Source organism: Myripristis murdjan, chromosome 23 (assembly GCF_902150065.1).
Source record: "Myripristis murdjan chromosome 23, fMyrMur1.1, whole genome shotgun sequence".
Lineage (NCBI taxonomy): Eukaryota > Metazoa > Chordata > Actinopteri > Holocentriformes > Holocentridae > Myripristis > Myripristis murdjan.
The window spans coordinates 22,525,582-22,546,603 of NC_044002.1; the positions used below are offsets into that span (position 1 = coordinate 22,525,582).

General features: G+C 43.2%; 1 protein-coding gene across 4 annotated transcripts in view; it reads left to right on the forward strand.

The window, feature by feature from the left end:
• nav3 (neuron navigator 3) overlaps window positions 1-21,022 on the forward strand; it is a 490,514-nt gene that overhangs the window by 439,309 nt on the left and 30,183 nt on the right. For all 4 annotated transcript variants that reach the window (XM_030045462.1, XM_030045459.1, XM_030045460.1 and 1 more), the window contains exons 18-25: window positions 1,845-2,002; window positions 4,000-4,194; window positions 5,109-5,161; window positions 7,482-7,505; window positions 9,919-9,942; window positions 10,187-10,264; window positions 18,637-18,720; window positions 20,885-20,996. In XM_030045462.1, coding sequence (XP_029901322.1) covers window positions 1,845-2,002; window positions 4,000-4,194; window positions 5,109-5,161; window positions 7,482-7,505; window positions 9,919-9,942; window positions 10,187-10,264; window positions 18,637-18,720; window positions 20,885-20,996 — 728 coding nt within the window. The remainder of the gene's footprint in view (window positions 1-1,844; window positions 2,003-3,999; window positions 4,195-5,108; window positions 5,162-7,481; window positions 7,506-9,918; window positions 9,943-10,186; window positions 10,265-18,636; window positions 18,721-20,884; window positions 20,997-21,022) is intronic.

Below are 21,022 nucleotides of genomic sequence, written 5' to 3' on the forward strand. Positions count from 1 at the left end.
CTCATGGTGGACTGTCTTGCAAGTGACATTTTTTGTCGGTGTGTTCAGCATGCATGCTTGTTATAAATGTGTGCATGCAGAGTTCTGTTCATATTGATGTCAGATGTGGATCCCATACAAAAATTAATATGAATGGTCCAGACAAAAAAAAAAAAAAAAAAAAAAAAAAATATTGGATATGAGAAAAAAAAAAAAAAAAAAAAAAAAAATTGGATATGAGCAAAAAAAAAGAAAAAAAATATTGGATATGAGCAAAAAAAAAAAATGGATCTGAGCAAAAAATAATAATAATAATAATAAAATAAAATGAGAAAACATGAAATAGGAGCCAAAACATATGAATTGGGGCACTTGGAGCTGCAGTGTGGATGAAGCCTTAAAGGGTCAAGTGAGTGCGTGTGTGTGTGTGTGTGTGTGTGTGTGTGTGTGTGTATCTTTGTCTGCCATCACAGCAGCCACATCACAGCACGTCTCACTAAAATGGCCTAAACCTCTCTGTAAGTTTTGGCGAAAATGGAATGAATTTCTGCAATTTAGCCCGGGGGAGAAAAAAAAGAAAAAGAGGGGCGAGACAGAAAATACCACGATCCATTCATCACCACGGCACAACATGCACAAAGAAAACCGATAGCCTCCCGAGCCAATTACACAGCGCTGATGGCGAGGAGCAGAGGAGCCGAACGGAGCCTCAAAAAAACCTGCTTTCATTTTTTAAAGATATTTGGTGCTGAAGCTCTTTTCGACCTCACAATACTCTCTGACACATCCCCCATCGGACGTGATGCTCGACTCCACTGACTGTGCAGTTTAAAGGGAATATTTTCCTCTCAAAGACATTTCCAACCACAAATACTGTTCCTATCTACAGCCACTCAGCATTTTTGCCTCCCAGTGTTTGTATTTCCTACACGAGGTGTTTAAAACCGGTGTATAGATGTACACACTGCAAAGATTTCCATGCGTCCAAGTCATTTAGGCTCATGTTCAGTGTTCAAATCTTGTTTTTCTCCAAACAAGTGGGATGAGATAATGCCTCTTGTTTCTTGTTTCCAGAAATTTCTTGAGTCAAGTGTCATTTTTTGTGATCCTAGTGGGCTGATGTGCCTTATTCTGCCTCGTTTTAACAGATTTATTCTTATTCCCAGTTAAAAACAAGTGGGATTATCTCACCCCACCGGCTCATTTTGAACTGAATGACTTGTTAAGGTGGAGATTTATTATTATTTTTTTTTTTTTTCTTAGTGCAGTGAGCTGGTCCTGCTTTTGTGCAGTCACATGAGCCAGGCTATATATTGAGCCAAATATTGACCCTGGCATATTTCTGTCTTGCACGGATGCTCAGTTTCAACATTTTAACTCCGCCGGGGGACGACTGCCGCCGTGTCACACCAACTCCACACACTGTCAGACGTCCAATCCCCGGCGGGGGGGAGAATGGGGAGGCGCGAGTGCGGGGCGACTGAAGCGAGGTCAGATGTGACAAGCTTAGTAATGGGGGCGTCGGAAGGAAGTCGGCTTCTGAAAAGGGATGAGCATAAACTCAATTATCGTCCTCAGAGGATTAAATATGGCCGCTTGTCATGCGTGCGATAAGGAGGCCTCGTGCTGCCAAGCCACTTCAGGGCGGGGAGGAGAGGAGAAGAGAAGAGTGTTTGGCAGCTTTCGAACTGAGCAGTGTGTGTGTGTGTGTGTGTAGAGGCATGCATGTGAATGTCTGCATGCATTTTCACATCCATATACATGCACATACATCATTGCACATAGTCCAGCTCTGATTTCACCACCAACCAAAGCTTCATAATGTGGGCTAGACTGTGTCTGAACTGGCTGTGCGGTGCTTTCAGGTACCCTCCGTCCTCCAGGCAGACGTCCCATGAGGAGGGCAAGGAGTGGCTGAGGTCCCATTCGACCGGGGGGCTGCAGGACACCGGCAGCCAGTCGCCGCTTTCTCCCCCGGGAGCCGCCTGCACCACCACCGGAAAATACCACTACTCCAACCTGCGTGAGTCTGCACACCTGACGCCTGTTTTATAGCTTCTTTCATCACATTGATTGTTGTAGTGATGGAACGGCTGTTCAATGATCAATGGATCAATTGATGAAAAAAAAAGTTACATACGAAATATATTCACACGTTTTTGCGTTTATCAGTGTTGTTTGTGTTTACCAACATAAAACCATGTGCAACTTGTCACTGTCCGTTGCTGCATAAAAACGAAGCAAAATACAAGACAAATACAACAAAATGTGCGATGATCAAAGAGCAAGAGAGCTCAAAGCGCAGAGAGAAGAAAAAAAAAAAAAAAAAACAACACAAGCTGTTTTTCATTTTTATAGCGAGATAAAGAAGCCGGCGCCTCTGTCGGGTCAAACAACTCGGAGTGGAGTTTGACCCTGACAGAGGTCACGGCGGCTCATCCTCTGCTGGGTGTAGAAGTGTGTGAGCTCTGGCTTTATAAACACATTTATAATTTCTACACATTAAACACTGCCTCTCCTCTTCTCATGGCCCTTCCTCTTCTAGTTCGTATACTTTCATGTGTTTTCTTCAATGATTTTAACCGTGTTTGACAAAGCAGTCATTCTCCACAGCCAAGACACGAACTACTTACACGACACGACAAAAAATCAAAACACTCTTTCAAGCAGTGATCAAAATATCTTTAGGATTCCCAGCACTCCTGCAATATTAATCACATAATTACACTGAATATGGACCTGAATGGATGAGCGCTCGTTGATTTATTGATTGATTGATTTCATTTCAGAATAAGAATAGTTAAGAATAGATACATCATGACTTAAGAGGTTTTATAGATGATGATGATGATGATGATGATGATGAGTCCTAATATACAATACAAGTCAAAACTCAAAGACAAAAAAAAAAAAAAAAACAATAAGATGAGTACATTAGTGAGCACAACCACTAGATGGCGATGAACAAATGTTAGCCCAGCAAAAATATAGTAAATAATAAGAATATACACTGAATTTTATATTGTATATAGGTATATAGGTATAGCATCATTTAAAACATGTATTATTCATCTCATAATAAGAAGACAAACTATTATTAAACGTTTGAAATGATGTCAAACTTTATGTTAAAGGTAAGTTATTCCAGTCTGGACATAAATGCTCTTTTCCCAGTTGCTTTTCTGATTGTAGGGATGGAAAAGAAGTATGGTGTAGAATGCCTCAGTTGATATTTTGATGAATATGGTACCAAAAACTGTTGCTGATAGATTTTTTTTTTACGGCCCCTTTAACAAGGAAATTTGTCTGTACAGCGCCTTCATACACACAGGTGCATAAATACAATAAACACCACCACACGACAGCAAGAAAAACATCTATAAAGAATACATCCACATGTGTGCACACAAACATACATACTCATACACACTCAGTGGCCACTTTACCAGCTCCACCTGCACAATCTAATCTAATCCAATCCAGCTGTTGTGCCATTAAGTTTCCTTTCCTGCTGCCTGTAATGCTCAGGTTTTCTTGTTGCCACGGTAACACAGGTGTTCATTCACTTCTATGTTTGGCATTGAGCTCATAGTTAGTGCTGCTGTTGGACTGGACTGCATTTTATTGACAGCTGTTTCCACTATTCTGTCCCTCCTCATTGTATACAGATAGGAGGGACAAAAAAATAGAAACACCTCTCAATATAATGTAGTCCAGTACAAGATCTCTGCAAACTACAACCTCAATAATAAACACAGAATTAAATTTACACATTCTCCACAATGTCAACACAAACTGAACATTATAAACTTTGTTAAAAGGTAGAATTTATGGCAGAGCTGCTGACCTGAGCTGTGTTAGACTGGACTGGTGGAGCTGATAAAGTGGACACCCAGTGTGTATATATATTTATAGCATCCGTACTCAACAAATATACATATTTAACAGACACTTAAGGGTGAGATTGTCCATTATCCAGGTGATACTGGGTCAGCACTGATGTGTGTGTGTCTCCCTCAGTGAGTCCCACCAACATCAGCCAGTACAACCTGCCCCCCAGCAACGGCAGCATGAGCCGCTCCAACAGCATCCCGGCCCAGGACTCCTTCGACCTGTACGGGGACGGACACCCGCTGGGGGGCAGCGCCACCTCGCTGGAGGAGCGCCCGCGGGCCATCAGCCGCTCCGGCTCCTTCAGGGACAGCACTGACGAGGGTGCGACACACACACACACACACACACACACACTTACACTTGTACTCTCATTCGCTTTTATCTGCACATTACTTTTTGAACCTTTATACTTCCTCTAATTTAAACCTAATACTCATATAAAGCCAGAACCTGATGACTGGCCAAGCAACCTCACACTGCTAAAATGTCCTCACACACACACACGTTGTATACACACTCAGACACATAAACTCTTACACACACCCAACACACTCCAACGTGCCTGAAAAGATGCAGCATTTTCAGAAACACTGCCCAAGAGGACTTCTCATCAGCCTTACACTGTGACTGCACACTCGAATGTTTCATTGCAGATTTTTACTAAATGTTGGCAAAGTGTTTGGATGCTGGCAAAGTTCTGAACGGGCAAAACGTAGATTTCAGAGCTCTTTTACTGACGTTTGTAGACCATGAACCTCAAGGATGGTTACTGTCGTCTTTCTAATAAAAACTGCGGAGAACCGGGACGCTTTGAATGTCTCTGATCACTCTGCACTTGTTCATCAAACCAAATATTAAATGGTTAAAGAGCAAGCGACAGATGTCTGCATCACAGGAGCCTGGGCTTACAAACACAAAGAAACCTGTAAGAATTAGCACCCTTATTTAATAAAAGGAAGATTTTTTTTAATAACTACAAAAAGAAAACACCACTTCCTCATTTTAGGACGGAAACGGAGGAAGCGGAGAAATGTGATTGGCTGATTTGCTTGGTTTTAAAAGGAAACGGCAGGACTTCTGGTGACCTTATGATCAACTCGGTCAGAGTGTGAATACATGTGGAGATTTCAGGCATCAGATTCCCTCAAGTTTGTAATAGCCAAGTGTTCGTCTTTGGCCAGTGTGACGTCTTTTCCCAAACACGTCTCATTTGTCCCTCTGTGCTCCCCTTACAGTCCACGGCTCCTCGTTGTCTCTGGTGTCCAGCACGTCTTCGCTCTACTCCGCCGTAAGTACAGCTCATCTTTTCTCCCTAAACTTACCGACTCGGCTCACGGCCAGAGAAGCAGCAGCACATCGGACAAACAGGCACGGGTCACTGCCGTTACATCCACATCTCTGCAGAATCCACATCCCTGCAGAATCCACATCCCTGCAGAATCCACATCTCTGCAGAATCCACATCTCTGCAGAATCCACATCCCTGCAGAATCCACATGACTCTGCAGGTCACAGTCAGAGCCGAGGTTGATCTGCATGCTGGAGGGCGTCTGCTCGGTAGATCTGGTCAAGCCACGCAATGTTTAGCTCCAGTGAGGTGTTACCATGCAATAAAAACTTTTTTTTTTGTTTTTTTTGTTTTTTCCTCCAAAGGGCCGCTCAGTCCAGACACTTAAAGCGATTAGTGAAGCAGGAAAAAAAAAAAAAAAAAGGGTTCAGGACGGCAACACGATCCCTTCACTCATCTTTATTGGCCTTTGCATTTCAGAGCTCAAAATAAAGATGATGGAGAGGATCGTGTTTGACCTTTAAAAGAAGATTTGCTCCAAAATGAGTTTTTCGTTTGAAAAAAAAAAAAATCACTTCTTAGACATTGATTTCTGGTGCAAATGTGTATATAGCACATTACAGAGTGCCACTGAGGGTATTTTCCATCCGTTTCCTTACATTTGAGGCGGATATCATCTTGATTTATGTGTTTTCTAAATGGGTTTGCATAGCGCTTACCGAGACAGAGCTGTCTCAGTCACGCAGTGTAGGTTTAAATCTTGCTTAAACTCTCTCTCTCTCGTTTTTGTATCTGCTGTTTCCCTTCTGTTTCTGTAAGGACGAAAAAAAAAAACAAAAAAGCAAAATAAATTTCCATGGCTGCATGCTTCCAAAGTCATTTTGGCACGCTGGTTTCTGGACATGTGTTGGGTTTCTCCCAGCGCTGCAGCCGCCGCGCTCGCTCAGGCAGCAGATTAGTTTTAGTTTTACAATCCAACCCGTTTCCCAATCACACGTGAAAGTTTCAGACGAAAGGCCTCGGTGATGTTTAGCTCGAACGCCGGCAGAGATTTGCTCACAAAATTGTTTAAATTTGTTAACAAAGTTTTGCCTTTGGGTCGAATTCATTTGGCTGTTTTTGCCTTCACCGTGAGTCACTTCTCATTTTTGCCTGATTTTATCCTCCTCCCTGCCAGCGGTAGCGTGCTGCTTTCATCCGGTTTTAATTAAAGTTTGTGTTTGATTCTCTCTGCCGTGTCTTCGTTTCTTCTCATATGTGTTTCATTTTTTCTGATTCATATTTAAACGTTGTTTGATTGAACCAACAGCTGCATTTAACCAAGGAAACGTGTTACAGCAGTGATCCCTCAGCTAAAACCAGCTCTGGTCCTCAAGCATGTACATGTCAGCCTGTGTGATATCATAAACCAGAAAGCAAAAAAGTTACAAGGATTTTGTCCGATAGAGATATGAAAAACATGTGGCTAACTCTGGATGAAAATCTACATGTCGGGCCACCCAAAAGTACAGTTGTCCCTCGCTGTAACGCGGTTCACCTCTCACAGCCTCGCAGTTTCACGGATTTTTTTTTGTGCAATTTTGCATGCTTTTTTTTTTTTTTTTTTTGTACTGGACTTATTTTTCGACGAAGGTTTGAACTTTGAGAGTTTAAACAAGAGAGAAAAGTGAGAAAATGTTAATGCCTGTCTGAGAAAAGTGTATAAAGTGTGTAGTGAGGGGTTTTACAGCCTTAAAACATCGATAATAATTGTAAAAAAATAAAGCTGACTACTTCGTGGATTTCGCCTATTGCGGGTTATTTTTAGAACGTAACAACCGCAATTAACGAGGGACCACTGTACACCAAAGCTACCAAAAAAACTACCCAAATATCCTCAGTTTGCCAGGTATACCCAAAATTACCTTAAAGGTGTCCAAATGTACCCAAAAGTACCCAACAGTGATACCTCTGAACAGCTAAAACACCCTGATGAACACAGAAAGAAGCAAAGTGAGGCTTAGTTTGTGCAGGTGAAATAAATTCATATTAAAATAATAATAAATTTATCATGTGTTGCCTATTTTGCCTAAAATTCTGGTTGACATTTGCAGCAGCAGCCTAGAAGTGACTGTCAGTGAAGGTTGAATGTAAAATGATAATTATTTTTGACATTTAGAAAGTGTTACATAATTAAGAAAGAGTTTAAAAAAGTGTTAAAGAGGGTTGCATAACTTTATGAAAAACTCCTGATGAAATATTGGGAGTACAGTGTGTTAATGTAAAAGCGTTTGCAGCTAAACGTGAAATATGTGATGTAATTGTGTGTTTCCTCCTGCAGACGGAGGAGAAGGCTCACTCGGAGGTAAGAGCGCTCTCCAGCTTGTAACGTCACGCCTGCCCGTCTCGATGTGTTTAATTTAATTTATCGTTTGTCTGGATGGTTGCATGTTTTTGTTTGTTTGTTTGTTTTTTAACCTTTAATTTATTCAAGGAGCTCGCATGCCTGTCTTCAGCACTTTCCTGCTTCCCGTTTGCAAACCTTCACGGCGTTTCAGAGGTTGCTGGGAGAAAAAAAAAAAAAGTGTTTTCTTCTTCCTGACTCGCCTGATTTTCGCCTTTGTGGGATTTGAACCAACAACCTCCCAGTGAAAAGCATGCCTGTGTGACCCGTCGCTCGTCTTACCCCGCTCAGTTTTGCTTCTCTGCTCTGTGTGATTGTTTCTCGGTGTGTTTGTCCGTGTCAATCAAAGCACAAACAGTGATATTCAGTCTTTTTAATGAACAATTTGAACCAAAGAGCCACACATTTTTTTTCAAAACGGCATCAGGGCCCATGTAATGTGAAGCAGTTTAACCCTATGTTGCATTGCTTTTGATCGATAAACCTTTGCATTTGTTTCATTTTTGATCATAAATAACCACACATAACATATTTCCTGATGACACAATCCTATACTGTACAAAATTAATGCATGCCTTTTTGTTGGTCTCATTAAAACAGTCCTATTCAGTTTATCACTGATTCTTCTTTGATTCTCTTGAGTTTTATGTTTGGGTTTCTTGTTTTATTATTATCACTAATATTCTATTTATTTATTTATTTATTTTAAACTTCTGACGCCATCTTGACGCTTTTTTGCTTTCCGCACTAATCTGTCCAAGCCTGGGCCAAAAACACTGTGACAAACACGTTGTGGTGTTTGTTTTAACCTTGCCCGCAGTGCCAGGTGGGTGGAGCTTAGCGCATTAGGACAGCTCAGATGGTGCAAGGTTTCACAGAGAAATTCTGCCAAATACTTCCGTGTGATCGTTTTTAAAAGTTTTCTTGCGCTGATTGTAAAGAGCTGCAAAGCGTGCAGGGTTGTATTGAACAGCCGGGGGGGTTTCAGAAGTGAAAAACACAAAAGACCCACGCAGAAATGACTCGGGTTCATTGAAAAAAAAAAAAAGTACCAGACTGTGCATATAGATGTTTTAGGAAGTAAGTCAACTACAAGTCCCACAATACTTTTCTTCAAGAACCAGCCAATCACCAAGGATGCCGTGCTTCATTCCTGACTGCAACCACTGAGCTGCAATGAAATAAAATCTAATATTGAACATATACCAATATACACTACTCACAAAAAGTTAGGGATATTTGGCTTTTGGGTGAAATTTATGGAAAATGTAAAAAGTTCACGCTACAGTGATATTATATCATGAAAGTAGGGCATTTAAGTAGAAGCACACACTGGTGATTTCCTCATCTCAAACAATTTCTTGAAACAAAAGCCAACAACAGTGGTGGATATACCACAACAAAAAATGTCAGTGTCAATAACTTGTCATGTGCCCTTGAGCATCAATTACAGCTTGACAACGACGTCTCATGCTGTTCACAAGTCGACTTATTGTCTGCTGAGGCATGGCATCCCACTCTTCTTGAAGGGCGGCCCTCAGGACATTGAGGTTCTGGGGTACAGAGCTCCGAGCCTCTACACGGCCACTCAGCTGATCCCATAGGTTTTCTATGGGATTCAGGTCTGAGAAAGTGCAGGCCACTCCATCTGAGGTACCCCAGTCTCCAGCAGCCGTTCCCTAATGATACGACCTCGATGAGCTGGAGCATCAAACACCTGATGTGAATTTTGCCGTTAAGCTCCTTGTTAGAGAACAGCAACTTGTGCAAAAAGTACTGAAACACTGAACAGTTGGACATGTGCATTCAAAAGTTTACAGAAGGTCACATTAAGTTCACCTGTAAAGGTTATAATGCATTTTAGGTTCATCCTGAAATTTCACCCGAAAGCCGAATATCCCTAACTTTTTGTGAGTAGTGTATTTTGCGGCTACAGCTGGCATCTTCGCCATAGTAACAGTCGCTGAGGCTCATGGGAACTGTAGTTTTTAGTGTCATACATATGGAGAAAAAATCGGATTCCTCAGAAAGTTTAAATATTCTGAAGCGATGCCGTAACCCTGTCGTCTGGTTTATTCCAGCAGAGTCCCGTGACTCTGTGTTGACTTGTATTGTATCGCAGTTTCCGGGGAAGAATGATTCCAAATAGGGAAAAACAACTGGAAAAATACCTCGGGAAAATGGGGCTCCACCCGTTTGTGGTGTTTGTTTGACCCAGGCTGCGACTCCACCAGCTTCCATAGTGCCTTTTTGCTTTGTGGCTCGATATCTAACCATGCTGGCCTGTGATAACGACTGTCTCCATCCACTTATATTGTGTCTGGTGGAGGCGTGCAACATAGTGTTAATGTTTATCCTTCTCTCCTCAATCAAGGGCCAAACAGTCCAAAATTGCACGGTAATTCCCTCACTTTATGTTCACAATTCACCTCAGTGTTTTATACAGTTTTGCCAAGTAAAATGACAGTAAAAAGCACTGCTTTTACCAAAAGGGTTAGTTTTAATCTCAACTTCCCTTTGCATTACAGTCAACATTTGCTTTGTTTCTGTGTTTTTATTTTTTTTTGTTTTTTTGTTTTTAAGGAGAATAAAAAAAAGTTAACCGTACGCATTCCTCTGTACTTTCTTCCCCCCAAAACCAGCAAATCAGAAAGCTGCGTCGGGAGCTGGACGCCTCTCAGGAGAAGGTCGCGACTCTGACGTCTCAGCTGTCTGCCAACGTGAGTTTCGTTCACTTCAAGGGAAACGCCGTCAAAACAGTCGCCTCATTTGCATGATAACCTGCTGTCAGAAAGGCTTTTATTGGAGGCGCTGCCTTTCCGAGCCCTTGAAGGAATATAAATCTGTAACACGCCCACTAATTCCCTTTCTCTCTGCGTTGGGAGCCACTGTGAGTGTGTTTATGTTTTTTTTTTTTTTTTCCCGTTTGATAGAGCTTGTCTGTGTCTGTGTGTGTGAGTGTGTGTGTGTGTGTGTGTGGGTTTGTGTGTTTGCCCTTGGATGGGATGTTTTAGGGATTTTGTTGTCTACCGTGGAGCGAGGATTGTCTCTTTGCTATTGTCTCACCCGGTGGGGTTTTCAGCAAGAACAGAACAGGAGCATCTTGCAAATTCAACCATGCAGAGAGAATAAAAAAAAAAAAAAAAAAAAAAGAGAGAGAGAGACTGAGGGAAGGAAGAAGAAAAAGGGGGAGATGACAATAAGTTGAATCCAGACTCGAGTGCGCCTTTGCGTGGGTGAAAGAGAGAGAGTGAGCGAGTATGAGAGAAAGAGAGAGAGAGAGAGAGAGAGAGAGAGAGAGAGACCTCCAGCCCCCAGACGAAGCTGTCTTTGTGCTGAGATGCAGATAGATCGACATACCCTGGTATCACGCCGCCGCCCGCCGCCCCCCCGCCCCTCCATCCGAACGCTGAGCGCCTGATCAAGCGTGGAGGCAGACAGGGTCTCCGCTTCGGTCCGACGCTTTGATCACAAAGTTGTGCGAGAAGTGAGACTGAAGGCTAAAAAAAAAAAAAAAAAAAAAAAAAAAAAACGCAGACAAACTTTGACGCCTGGAAGAAGGCAAGGAGCCACGGCACAGTCGACATTTTTTTTTTTTTTCTTTTCCTTTTCTTTTTCTTTAAATTCACGGTTTGTCTCGGTGAAATGACCAGAGGGCAGCTCTCGGAGCAACGACGCAGCCGATACGACTCACGCCGTGAATACTCGCGCTCGATGACCCACTTTCATCGATGTTCAGCGTGTCGATGTTGCTTGGCGAAACCTTAAGCGCTGTAATTCACTTTTTTTGGTTTTACTCGCTTCACCTACTTCCGCTTCAGTCGCCGATTTCCCACATTTCCCAGAATACCATTTGAGGATTCAAGTTTAAGGGAGCAAGAGAGCTTTTTTTTTTTTTTTTTTTTTCTCAGACTTTTCCTCCAGTTCAGAAGCCTCAGTAATTACATTCCGGTCCGTCTGACGCTCCTGTGGTGGAGAAACTGCTCTCTGAACGTCGGCGCACGACGGCGGCTCTTGAAAGGAAAGCCTCGCAATCAAAGATCTTTGATTGCGAGGCGCCGACACCAAAACCGTCACCGCCGGTGTTTTAGATCACCGAAAACAGTTTCTGATATCAAACTCTGCCGCCGCTGTTGGGAATATCCGGACGGGATGACACAAAGATGTGACAAAATGAACGCAAAGGCCTGTCAGGTTCACCGATATCACAAATGAAAACAAACAAGGCGGCCCCCGAGAAAGCCCTCACGTCTGATCGGCTTCAAAGCTTAAAGAGGAAAGTTTGATTTCTGCAAGTGTTTGTCATTTGGTGGAAACTTGTAATCAGACACTCGTGAGTTTCAAAATGCCCTCTCTGGAGCTTCAGGGTAATTCAGCATTAGCACACACATTATTAAGCACATACAGTAAATTATTTTTAAACACTGAAGCGGCGGAAACAAATGGAACCAAAGCGGAGTCAGAAAACATGACAAAACATTAACTTAGTCTTAGACTCTGTTATGTTCAAATTTATTAACATCCTTTACGTTTGGCCTCAATTTGACCCCAGCAGTTTAAAACCTCCACAAAATTATTATAACTTAAATTGTTACCGAAGTTTATGTGTCAGGTACTTTATGTTTCTTTGTTGACGAGCTAAATATCCCTTTAAATAAAACATAACTCCCCTCCACCCCCACTTATACATCCAGGATTCCTATTATGCGACTATGGAAAAATATGCAAATCACCATAAAATCTCACTGATTGACCTAAAATTGGAAAAAAATATTTGTAACACTTTACAATTAGTGTACAACAATTAATGTTAGTTAACATTAGTTAATGCCGTAATGGTTAATTAACTGTTAGTTAATAATTATATATATATATATATATATATATATATATACATATATAATAATTATGGCATTTACTAATGTTAATAATATCTACAATAACCCTTAAATAACATATAAATTAATACCTTAGCATGAACAGCATTAGTAAATGATTCTTAGACACATTAGTTAACGGTTAGTTAACTGTTACTTCATGTTTATTACCTGTTACTTAATGTTTATTACCTGTTACTTAATGTTTATTACAGCATTAACTAACGTTAATTGTTGTACTCTTATTGTAAAGTGTTACCAAAATATTAATTTTTGGTGTTTTAATGGCTTTATATTATTTCTAAGTACAGATTTTTGTTATTTATAACCGATGCGTACAAAGTGTGTACAGGACATTGAAAACATATCATCATGTGAATGTCATGTTTACCTGGTAGTACCCATTACATTAGGAAGACTCATTGAATATGAAGCAGAAAAAAAAATGATGTTAATCGTTTATTTAGAGACGTTAAACACTGGCTGTTTGACGTCATACATGATAGGAGGGTTAACAGGCAACAAGGACAAGGCTATTCCACAGAGGGCAGGGAGGAGAATTCATAGATTTGCTGTGTTTTGATGCAGTTATTCACATAAAAAGAGACATATCATTCCTGGCAAAGCTTGAGAAACGCTCAGGCACGTCTGCTGCCGCTCCCGCGTGCGAACAGGGTCCCCGATGATCCGCATTGCAGCAGAAAACCCGAAAGCTACCGATCTGGCGCCAAACCATACGCAGGCCCATATGTGGCACGCGGCTCCCACGCCCCCGTAAGAGGCTTTGGATCTGAGAGGCAGCGTATCCGGCTGTGTTGTACTGGAGCCACATCACACTGCATCTACACGACAGCGTGGTGGGTGGCTGGTGGTCGCGGAGCTGTAAGCCCTTATCATCGTCCCAGCAGGGGGGAGGGCGGCTCTCTGGAAATGTCAGCCGTCGCATGCGCTCACGCCCACGGTCCGACACCAAACGCACCCGGAGCCACGAGGGAGCCCAGCCAGCCGTAGACCCCCTGATACTCAGAAACACATGCACACGTGTTGCATGCACATAAAACATGAAATCAAAAAGGTGGGAAGCGTAAAACAGGCAGTGCTGCCAGAGGAGGAGCGCTTGTATCGGCTTGCACCGCTTTCTCACCTATTAGTCATTCTGCCTGGTGTAAAAATGATTCCTTTGGTTTTGTTTTCTTTGTGATCCGATTTGGATTCACCCCGCCCGGATTGAAGCAGAAAAGTCTTTCATTCGTTCGTCCGAAATGCAGCAGCAGGGAATGTAAACAAACCTTTTGCGAACGTGCACGGGAAATGATGGAAACTTAACCGAGCACGGAGAACGATGTTGCACCTGTAATCATGAAGTGCGGCGTGTTCAGTTCGCCTCCTGCAGGTGGGTCAGATCAGGGCCGACCTCTTCAAACGGGTCAAATGCACAAAATGCTGCATGTGTGAAAACCCATGATTTGATTTGATTTTTTTTTTTGAAAATTTTTTGAAATTTTTCAATTTGAATAACAAAGAGAGCATGAGGGAATAATACAGAGGCACAGGGAGGTAAAATAACAAACAAGAAACCAGAAAAAAAGGAAATTAATAATAATAATAAAATATAAATAAATATAAATAAATAAATAAATAAATAAAAATAAAAATAAATTAAAAATAATTAATTAAGACCTTTTGATTTATGTACGCTAATCAAGTGGTTCTCAGCCTGTCCCCAGAAAAATGGAGAATTTTTTAATTTCGCTGTTATTTCATTACTGGACTAGAGGTTAGCCCAATGAGAGAATGTGTAAGGACGGCTATTTTGTTCATAGGATTCTCTCTACACTGTTAATCTGCCAAGCTACAGTGCAGAAAGTTACTTGTCACTTGTCAGATGGGGATCCCTGAGATGACGTCTTATCAAATGTCCGTAGCCTGGTGTGTATCAATTTGTGGGTCCTTGATGCCAAAAAGTTGGAGAACCACTGCTCGAATCCAATTTTTTTTACACCGCTACTTTTTGCACATAACACATGGACATACAGTGCAGCATATGCACATGAATCCATGAATATGCACACACACACACATGGGCACTGAAACATGCTTCCATGCACAAACAAACGGAAACACGGCGCATACGTGTTTACACAGATGCTGCGCGTACTCACACACACACACGTGCCACACACAGACGTCGGCGTGCGCATTAACGCCGCTCAGTGAAAGTCTGGGCTTTGCAGGAATTAGTCGAACAAAATCCTTTTTTTTTTTTTTTTTTTTTTTTACCTCAATGATGTTGCGTATTTGACCAATATAGAGTTGTGTCATCTGTCAACTGGAGTTAAAACATGAAAATCGCCAAAACTGGTGTCAACAGTGTCTACATCTTAAGGAGTCACATGTTAGGAAGACATTTGCTCAGGCGGCTCTGTTATGTTTCATCGTCATTTTTTCCTCCAGTGGCTGAAAACGCCGCCTCTCTATTTTCTGCTTGGTCATCAGATGGCCAGAAAGGAAGCGAGCGATGATTGACATTATTGTTATTTGACTTTCCCTGAAGCACATAATCAAGCAATTACATCTGCTTTTATTCTCGCGTGCCACCGCATACCTAATTCTAATTATCTGTCGGTGCGTTTGCTTTGCCCAGGAAATGGAAATGGGGTCTCGAATAAAGTCATCGCGGGGGGATTTCAACGCGCTCGGTCACCGCCGAGTTTCCTCGCACAAACGGCTCCCACATCAAAAACATATTTGCCGGTGCGCTGTCACGTCCGTTTAGCCATGCTCCACAGGCGTCATTTTAATTAACTGCATATTTGTTTTGGTTTTTATTTGATCAGAATGGAGCAGAATTAGCAAAACCAGCATCCTGTAAAAAGGATTAAGAAGAACAAATGCTGCCAAACCGGCGAAGTATTGTACCACTCGGGTTTGTGAGGGGGATTATGTTCCCAGCCTTGGCTGACATTAAATCGGGTTTAAGAGTTCATTGAAGCACCCCTCCTCCTCCTCCTCCACCCCTCCCTTCCCCTCTCCTCCTCCCTCTCCTCCTTCTCTTTCCACTCACCCTTCACTATCTCACCCTGACCTTCCTCGTTGCAGCTCCGTTCCTCCCACTGCTCGGCTTTAAACAGCTACACTGCAAAAAAAATCTCCATCTTCACAAGTCATTTAGCCTCATATTCAGTCCAATCTTGTTTTTTTTTAGAAAAACCCTGCCTGTGGGATGAGATAATCCCACTTGTTTCCAGTGCAGTTTTTTTCTGGGAATAAGTGTGAATATGTCGGAACAAGGCAGAATGAGGCAGATCTGTCAGACCGCCGGAATCAAGGAAACGATTCAAGAAAAGTCTGCAAACAAGCTGATTAGCGTCGGAGAGAAGTCGAGTTACCTCTGCCCACCGGACGATTTTTTACCTTGTTTGAAGGGAAACAAGATTTTAACACTGAATGAGGGTGAATTGGTTGTTTAGATGGATATTTTTGCAGTGTATCCGTCCCCCTCCCTTTACCTCCCCTTTGGCCATTCTTTTCCTCCTCCCTCCTTTTGGCTCCTCATCACCAGCCCCTTCCCCTCCTCATCTCGCCCCCCTCCCCTCCTCTCTGTAGTGTTTAAAGGCTTTAGCCCAGCAGTAGGTGCTGGCTTCGACCACTGCAGCCGCGACCGCCTCTCCTGTCGCCTCCAACGCACGGCGCACTCACCTGCGATCGATACATGTCGTCGATATCGGACAGCGCCGTCAGCCGGGACGTTTCCTCAGCCGGGCCGCTGGTCTGGCCCACCGTTAACCTCTACCCCGGCCCGCAGGACGACCATGAAGGTCGGGTGAACAGGGGTGCAGGGGCCAAGTGTGGCCGCCGGGGCCGCGGCGCCCAAGCGGCACAGATGGCGGCGCGGCGGGACGCGTGGGAGCCCGAGCAGCAGCACCTTCAGGGCGGACAGGTGGGCAGGGGGGAGCTGAGGCGCAGCGCGCAGGTGGAGTTGGACTGAGGAAGATGTGTTGGAACAGTTGGCATTTCTAAAGGTCGAGACCTTCGCTGATTCAGCCAGGAACGCCGAGCGGGAGGAGCACAGGGGGCTGCTGCTGCTGTGTGTGTGTGTGTGTGTGTGTGTGTGTGTGTGTGTTTAGTGTGTGTTTCTGTACTCATGATGACCCCACAGGGTAGAAAGATTAGGAAGATGCCCCAAAGTGAGGATGTTTAGCTTGTCCTTCTTTTTTTCAAAGGGATACACTGGAGAAAATCTCCACATTAACACGGCACTTAATCTCATTTTCAGAGTCCAAATCTGATAATCCCGCTTGTTTCCAGATTTTCTTGAGTCAAGTGTTCATTTCTTGATCCTTTTCGGCTCATCTGCCTCATTCTGCCTTGTTTCAGCATAACACTCCTGAAACCAGTGAAGCTGCATTGAAAACAAATGGGATTATCTCATCCCACTGGCAGATTATTTGCCTTGTAGAAAAACAAGATTTTAGCACTGAACATGATTTTTTTTTTTTTTTTTTTTTTTTTTTTTTTTGCAGTGTCAGTGTTGAGTTTAGGGTAAAGGCTTTACATTAGGGAATGAATGAATCACAAATGAAGCAAATGTTTGTATGTATGTGTGTGTGTGTGTGTGTGTGTGTGTGTGCCTGTGCAGAAACTTCTTATCTTCCTGGGCTTGCTGCCTGCCTCTGTGTGACACACCAGGCCTGACAGGTGTCTCAGGGTCTGTAGCTTAGCATGGGCAGATGAGCTGGCAGCAAGCACACACACACACACACACACACACACACACACACTGGCTCTCATTTGCACAAATGCATGCACACAAACACACACACACAAACAACCATGAACATAGAAGTATATAGAATGCATACATACGTGAGACACATTCACACACACACACACACACACACACCTGTGTAAGCCTAAAGCTAATACAGAGTTTGATGTTTTCAAGTGTAGAAGCAGGCAAACACACACACACACACATTTTCTCAGAGCTCTGCCTGCGCCGGGCTCAGCGGAGCAGATGGCGTGACGTCGCTAAACATTTCAGGTCTCGAGGTGGCAGGTGAAGTCAGGCAGGGCAGCGCCTCTCTGATCTCCGTGTCTCTGCGGATCCTCCGTCACTTCCACCGCCGTGAGAGCTTTTTATACGCTTCACAAACGTTTCCACAAAAAACCGGAGTCGCTCTCCTCGCCGGGTTTGTTGGAGGCGGAGGAGATTTGACTCGATTCAAGAAAAGCCCGCAGAGATTGGCCGAGCACGCCGGAATGCGCGGCGGCTTATTGGGAGCGATAAAGTTGGCGGTGAAGTGAACTGGTGAAATTGAGTGATAAAAAATAAAATGACCGATTTGTTCACTTCATCTCAGGCTTTATTTATTTCTCAAGGGCAATTTGGGGGCAGCAACTTAGAACACCTGGACCAATTCAGAAAAGCAGAATAACAACCAACCAAAACTACCACACATTTGAATGCAAAGCCAATAAAATACAAAAATACTTACCTGGCAGAGTATAAAACAATTCTGCAGTGCTCATGAGCCAGGCCTTGATTGTGAGTTAAGCAGGCTGATGCAAAGGCTGGTGAGATGAACACATTCACCCGTGGTACCTCATGTTTCACAGTTATCTGCGGTAGTTAATTTGGATTAAATTAGAGCATGCGATAAATGCATGCAGAGGTGTCGAAGTCGCTCACGTCAAAGCCTTCGCCGGTTATGACTGCGCTGCTCCCTCTGGGCTCTTTCTGCGAGGGGGAACCCAAAATATCCCCGGTACTTTCTGCCTTTGTGATATGAACACTGCAAAAAATCTCATCTCATCTCAATTTACAAGTCATTTATTCTCAATTTCACTCTTAAAATCTTGTTTTTTTCTTGAAACGAGGTAAATAATCTGCCCGTGGGATGAGATAATCCCACTTGTTTCCAATGCAAATTTTCTTGAGTCAGCTTCTTGATATTACTGAGGTAATCTGCCGTATTTATACGTGTATATTTATACTTTTTGCAAGAAAAAAATCATGAAACAATTGAAACTACAACGGAAACAACTGTGAATGTGAGACTAAATCACTCGAGATTTTTCGCAGCGTGCCGTTGGTTTGCCTCCGTCTGTATCAATAAATCACGACTCGTCTCGCTGCAGTGAACCAATTACCTGCTTAATGTTGTTTGTGTGTACCTGTGTGTGTGTGTGTGTGTGTGTGTGTGTTTGTGCAGGCTCACCTGGTGGCGGCGTTTGAGAAGAGCCTGGGGAACATGACCTGCCGCCTGCAGAGCCTCACCATGACCGCCGAGCAGAAGGTACGAGGGCTTGGTCCTGATTCAGGAGCAGCGCTGCAGAACGTGAAGATGTTTATTTCTGAGTCATTTAATTCCAGTGATGCAGTTTTCTCGTGGAACACTAACCCTTTACATAGTGTTTTTTTTTGTTTTGTTTTGTTTTTCTCAGCTGCCACATCTTCTTTTTTTTACATGCAATCCTATGAGAAATGGCCATTAAACTCCCAAATAGCAAACACCCTTACGTAAGACGCTTTAAAATTACTGCAGCTGGCTTTTCTGTTTTTAGTTTTTCAGCGTTCCAGAAAATTGTCCTGTGATGTCATTTTTTAGCGGCTGTCCAATCATGACGAGAAGAAGTCTGCTACATGTGTTAGCAATTAAATTAGCCCCAAAAACACTTGATAATGTTTTTTTTTTTTTTTTCATTAATAGTGGCAGCCATAACACAAAAAATGTAAGCCATGCCCTCACTTTTTCTAATTCAGCTGTTAGCTTAACGTGATAAACATCTGAAAGTGGCATGCCCAATTTTTCCTGTAATCCAATTTGTAGTCCATAATCCAAGAGCTCTTCACATTACACTGCAAATAGTCTCCATCTCAACTGGCCGTTTAGCCAAATCTTCGTCTTTTGAGATGAGATAATCCCGTTTTTTTTCCAACGCGATTAGAGGAGTTTTTCTCGGGCCAAGTGTGAATGTGTCGAAACGGGGCAGAGTGAGGCAGATCAGCTTGCTAGGATCAAGAAGATGACGCTTGATTCAAGAAAAATCTGGAATCACGTTGATTTGCATCGTAAACAAGTGGGATTATCTCATCCCACTGGTGGATTTTTTTCACCGCGCTTGAGGAAAAACAAGACTTTAACACCGTATTTGAGCCTAAATGACTCGTTAAAATGGAGTTTCACACAGTCATGCATGGGTTAAGTGTGTTCCATGACCCCGAAGCCCAAGTAAGCCACTCAAAACCCCCGCAGAACATCTTCAAAAACACTCGAGCATTAATCTGCTCTTTGCTCTCCTCCTCTGTTCCCTGACAAGTCGACTTCTTTGTTGACGGGAGGTTTTCGTTTCAGAGGAGCTTGGGTGGCGCCGAAACACTGATCGCGGCAGCGGCGGCAATATGTTCAAAGATATATCACTACAACAAATTATGAATGCTTCCCTCTGTTCGCACAAGCACACACACACACACAGAGAGACACACACACACACACAGTGCTGATGAGCTCTGGCAGCTTTTTAATCCTCTATAAATTAAAGCAGACTGCGATCTGGTGGGATGTCTTTGTCAAACAAGGCCATCCCAACTTTTAATTAAAGCAGAAACCCTATCTTCAGCCCTCAGTGGGTTTTTTTTGGGGGGGGCAGAATAGGAGACTCCCTCTATCTGATGGTGTTGATTCAATAGAGAGCAGAGCTTTTTTTCATTCTGAGCAGGTGGAGCCTGGCGGGGCAAATCCACTGCGAGAGCCGTATCTTCCTCAAAATACTTTAGCGCTTTATCTACACGCTCCGGTATGGGAAGAATTATCGAACGGAGTTATCTTTAAACTGCCACCGACTTTGGTTTGCACTGATGCCCCTCATCCCGAGCCGTATGAAAAGAGGGGCAAAGATTCGCTCGCAAAGTACAAAGGAAGTGCTTTTTTCCGCTCGTCATGTTCAACGACAGCGCGTGTGCAAAAGCTCGTCCGCTTCCCGCTTTAAGATAGCCGGTGATAACGGGCGCTCGTCGCTTAGTGCGGCTTCGTGTAACAGCAAAAACAAGAACAGCAGACCAATGTTCCTTTAGATCGGTTCTTTAGCTCTTTCTTATCTCCTTTGTTGGTTCAGGAGGTTACAGAGGAATAAAGGGCAGTATCAGAGAATGTATGGTTTCCAGAACAATCGTGGATGGAGTGCTTTGCCTTAAATGTCTGATAATTAGGTGTAAATTGACCATCATAGGCAGCAATTAAGGGAAGTGGTAACAATAAGCCATAATGAGGAGCCATTTAAACACAATATGCAGAGGACTGGATTCAAAGTCTTTCGCCAAACAAAGGCAAACGAATCATTCTGGGTTTCTAAAGGGAATGTATTTGGAAAACTAAAGTACTAAACTCTCTCTCTCTCTCTCTCTCTCTTTCTCTCACTCTCTCTCTCTCTCTCTTTCCCTCTCTCTTTCTGGTCCTCCAGGAGTCAGAGTTGGCAGAGTTGAGGGAGACGATCGAGATGCTGAAGACGCAGAACACCGACGCCCAGACGGCCATCCAGGTGGCGCTCAACGGCCCCGACCACCTGCACAAAGGTAACGTTATCACCAGCAGGGGGCGT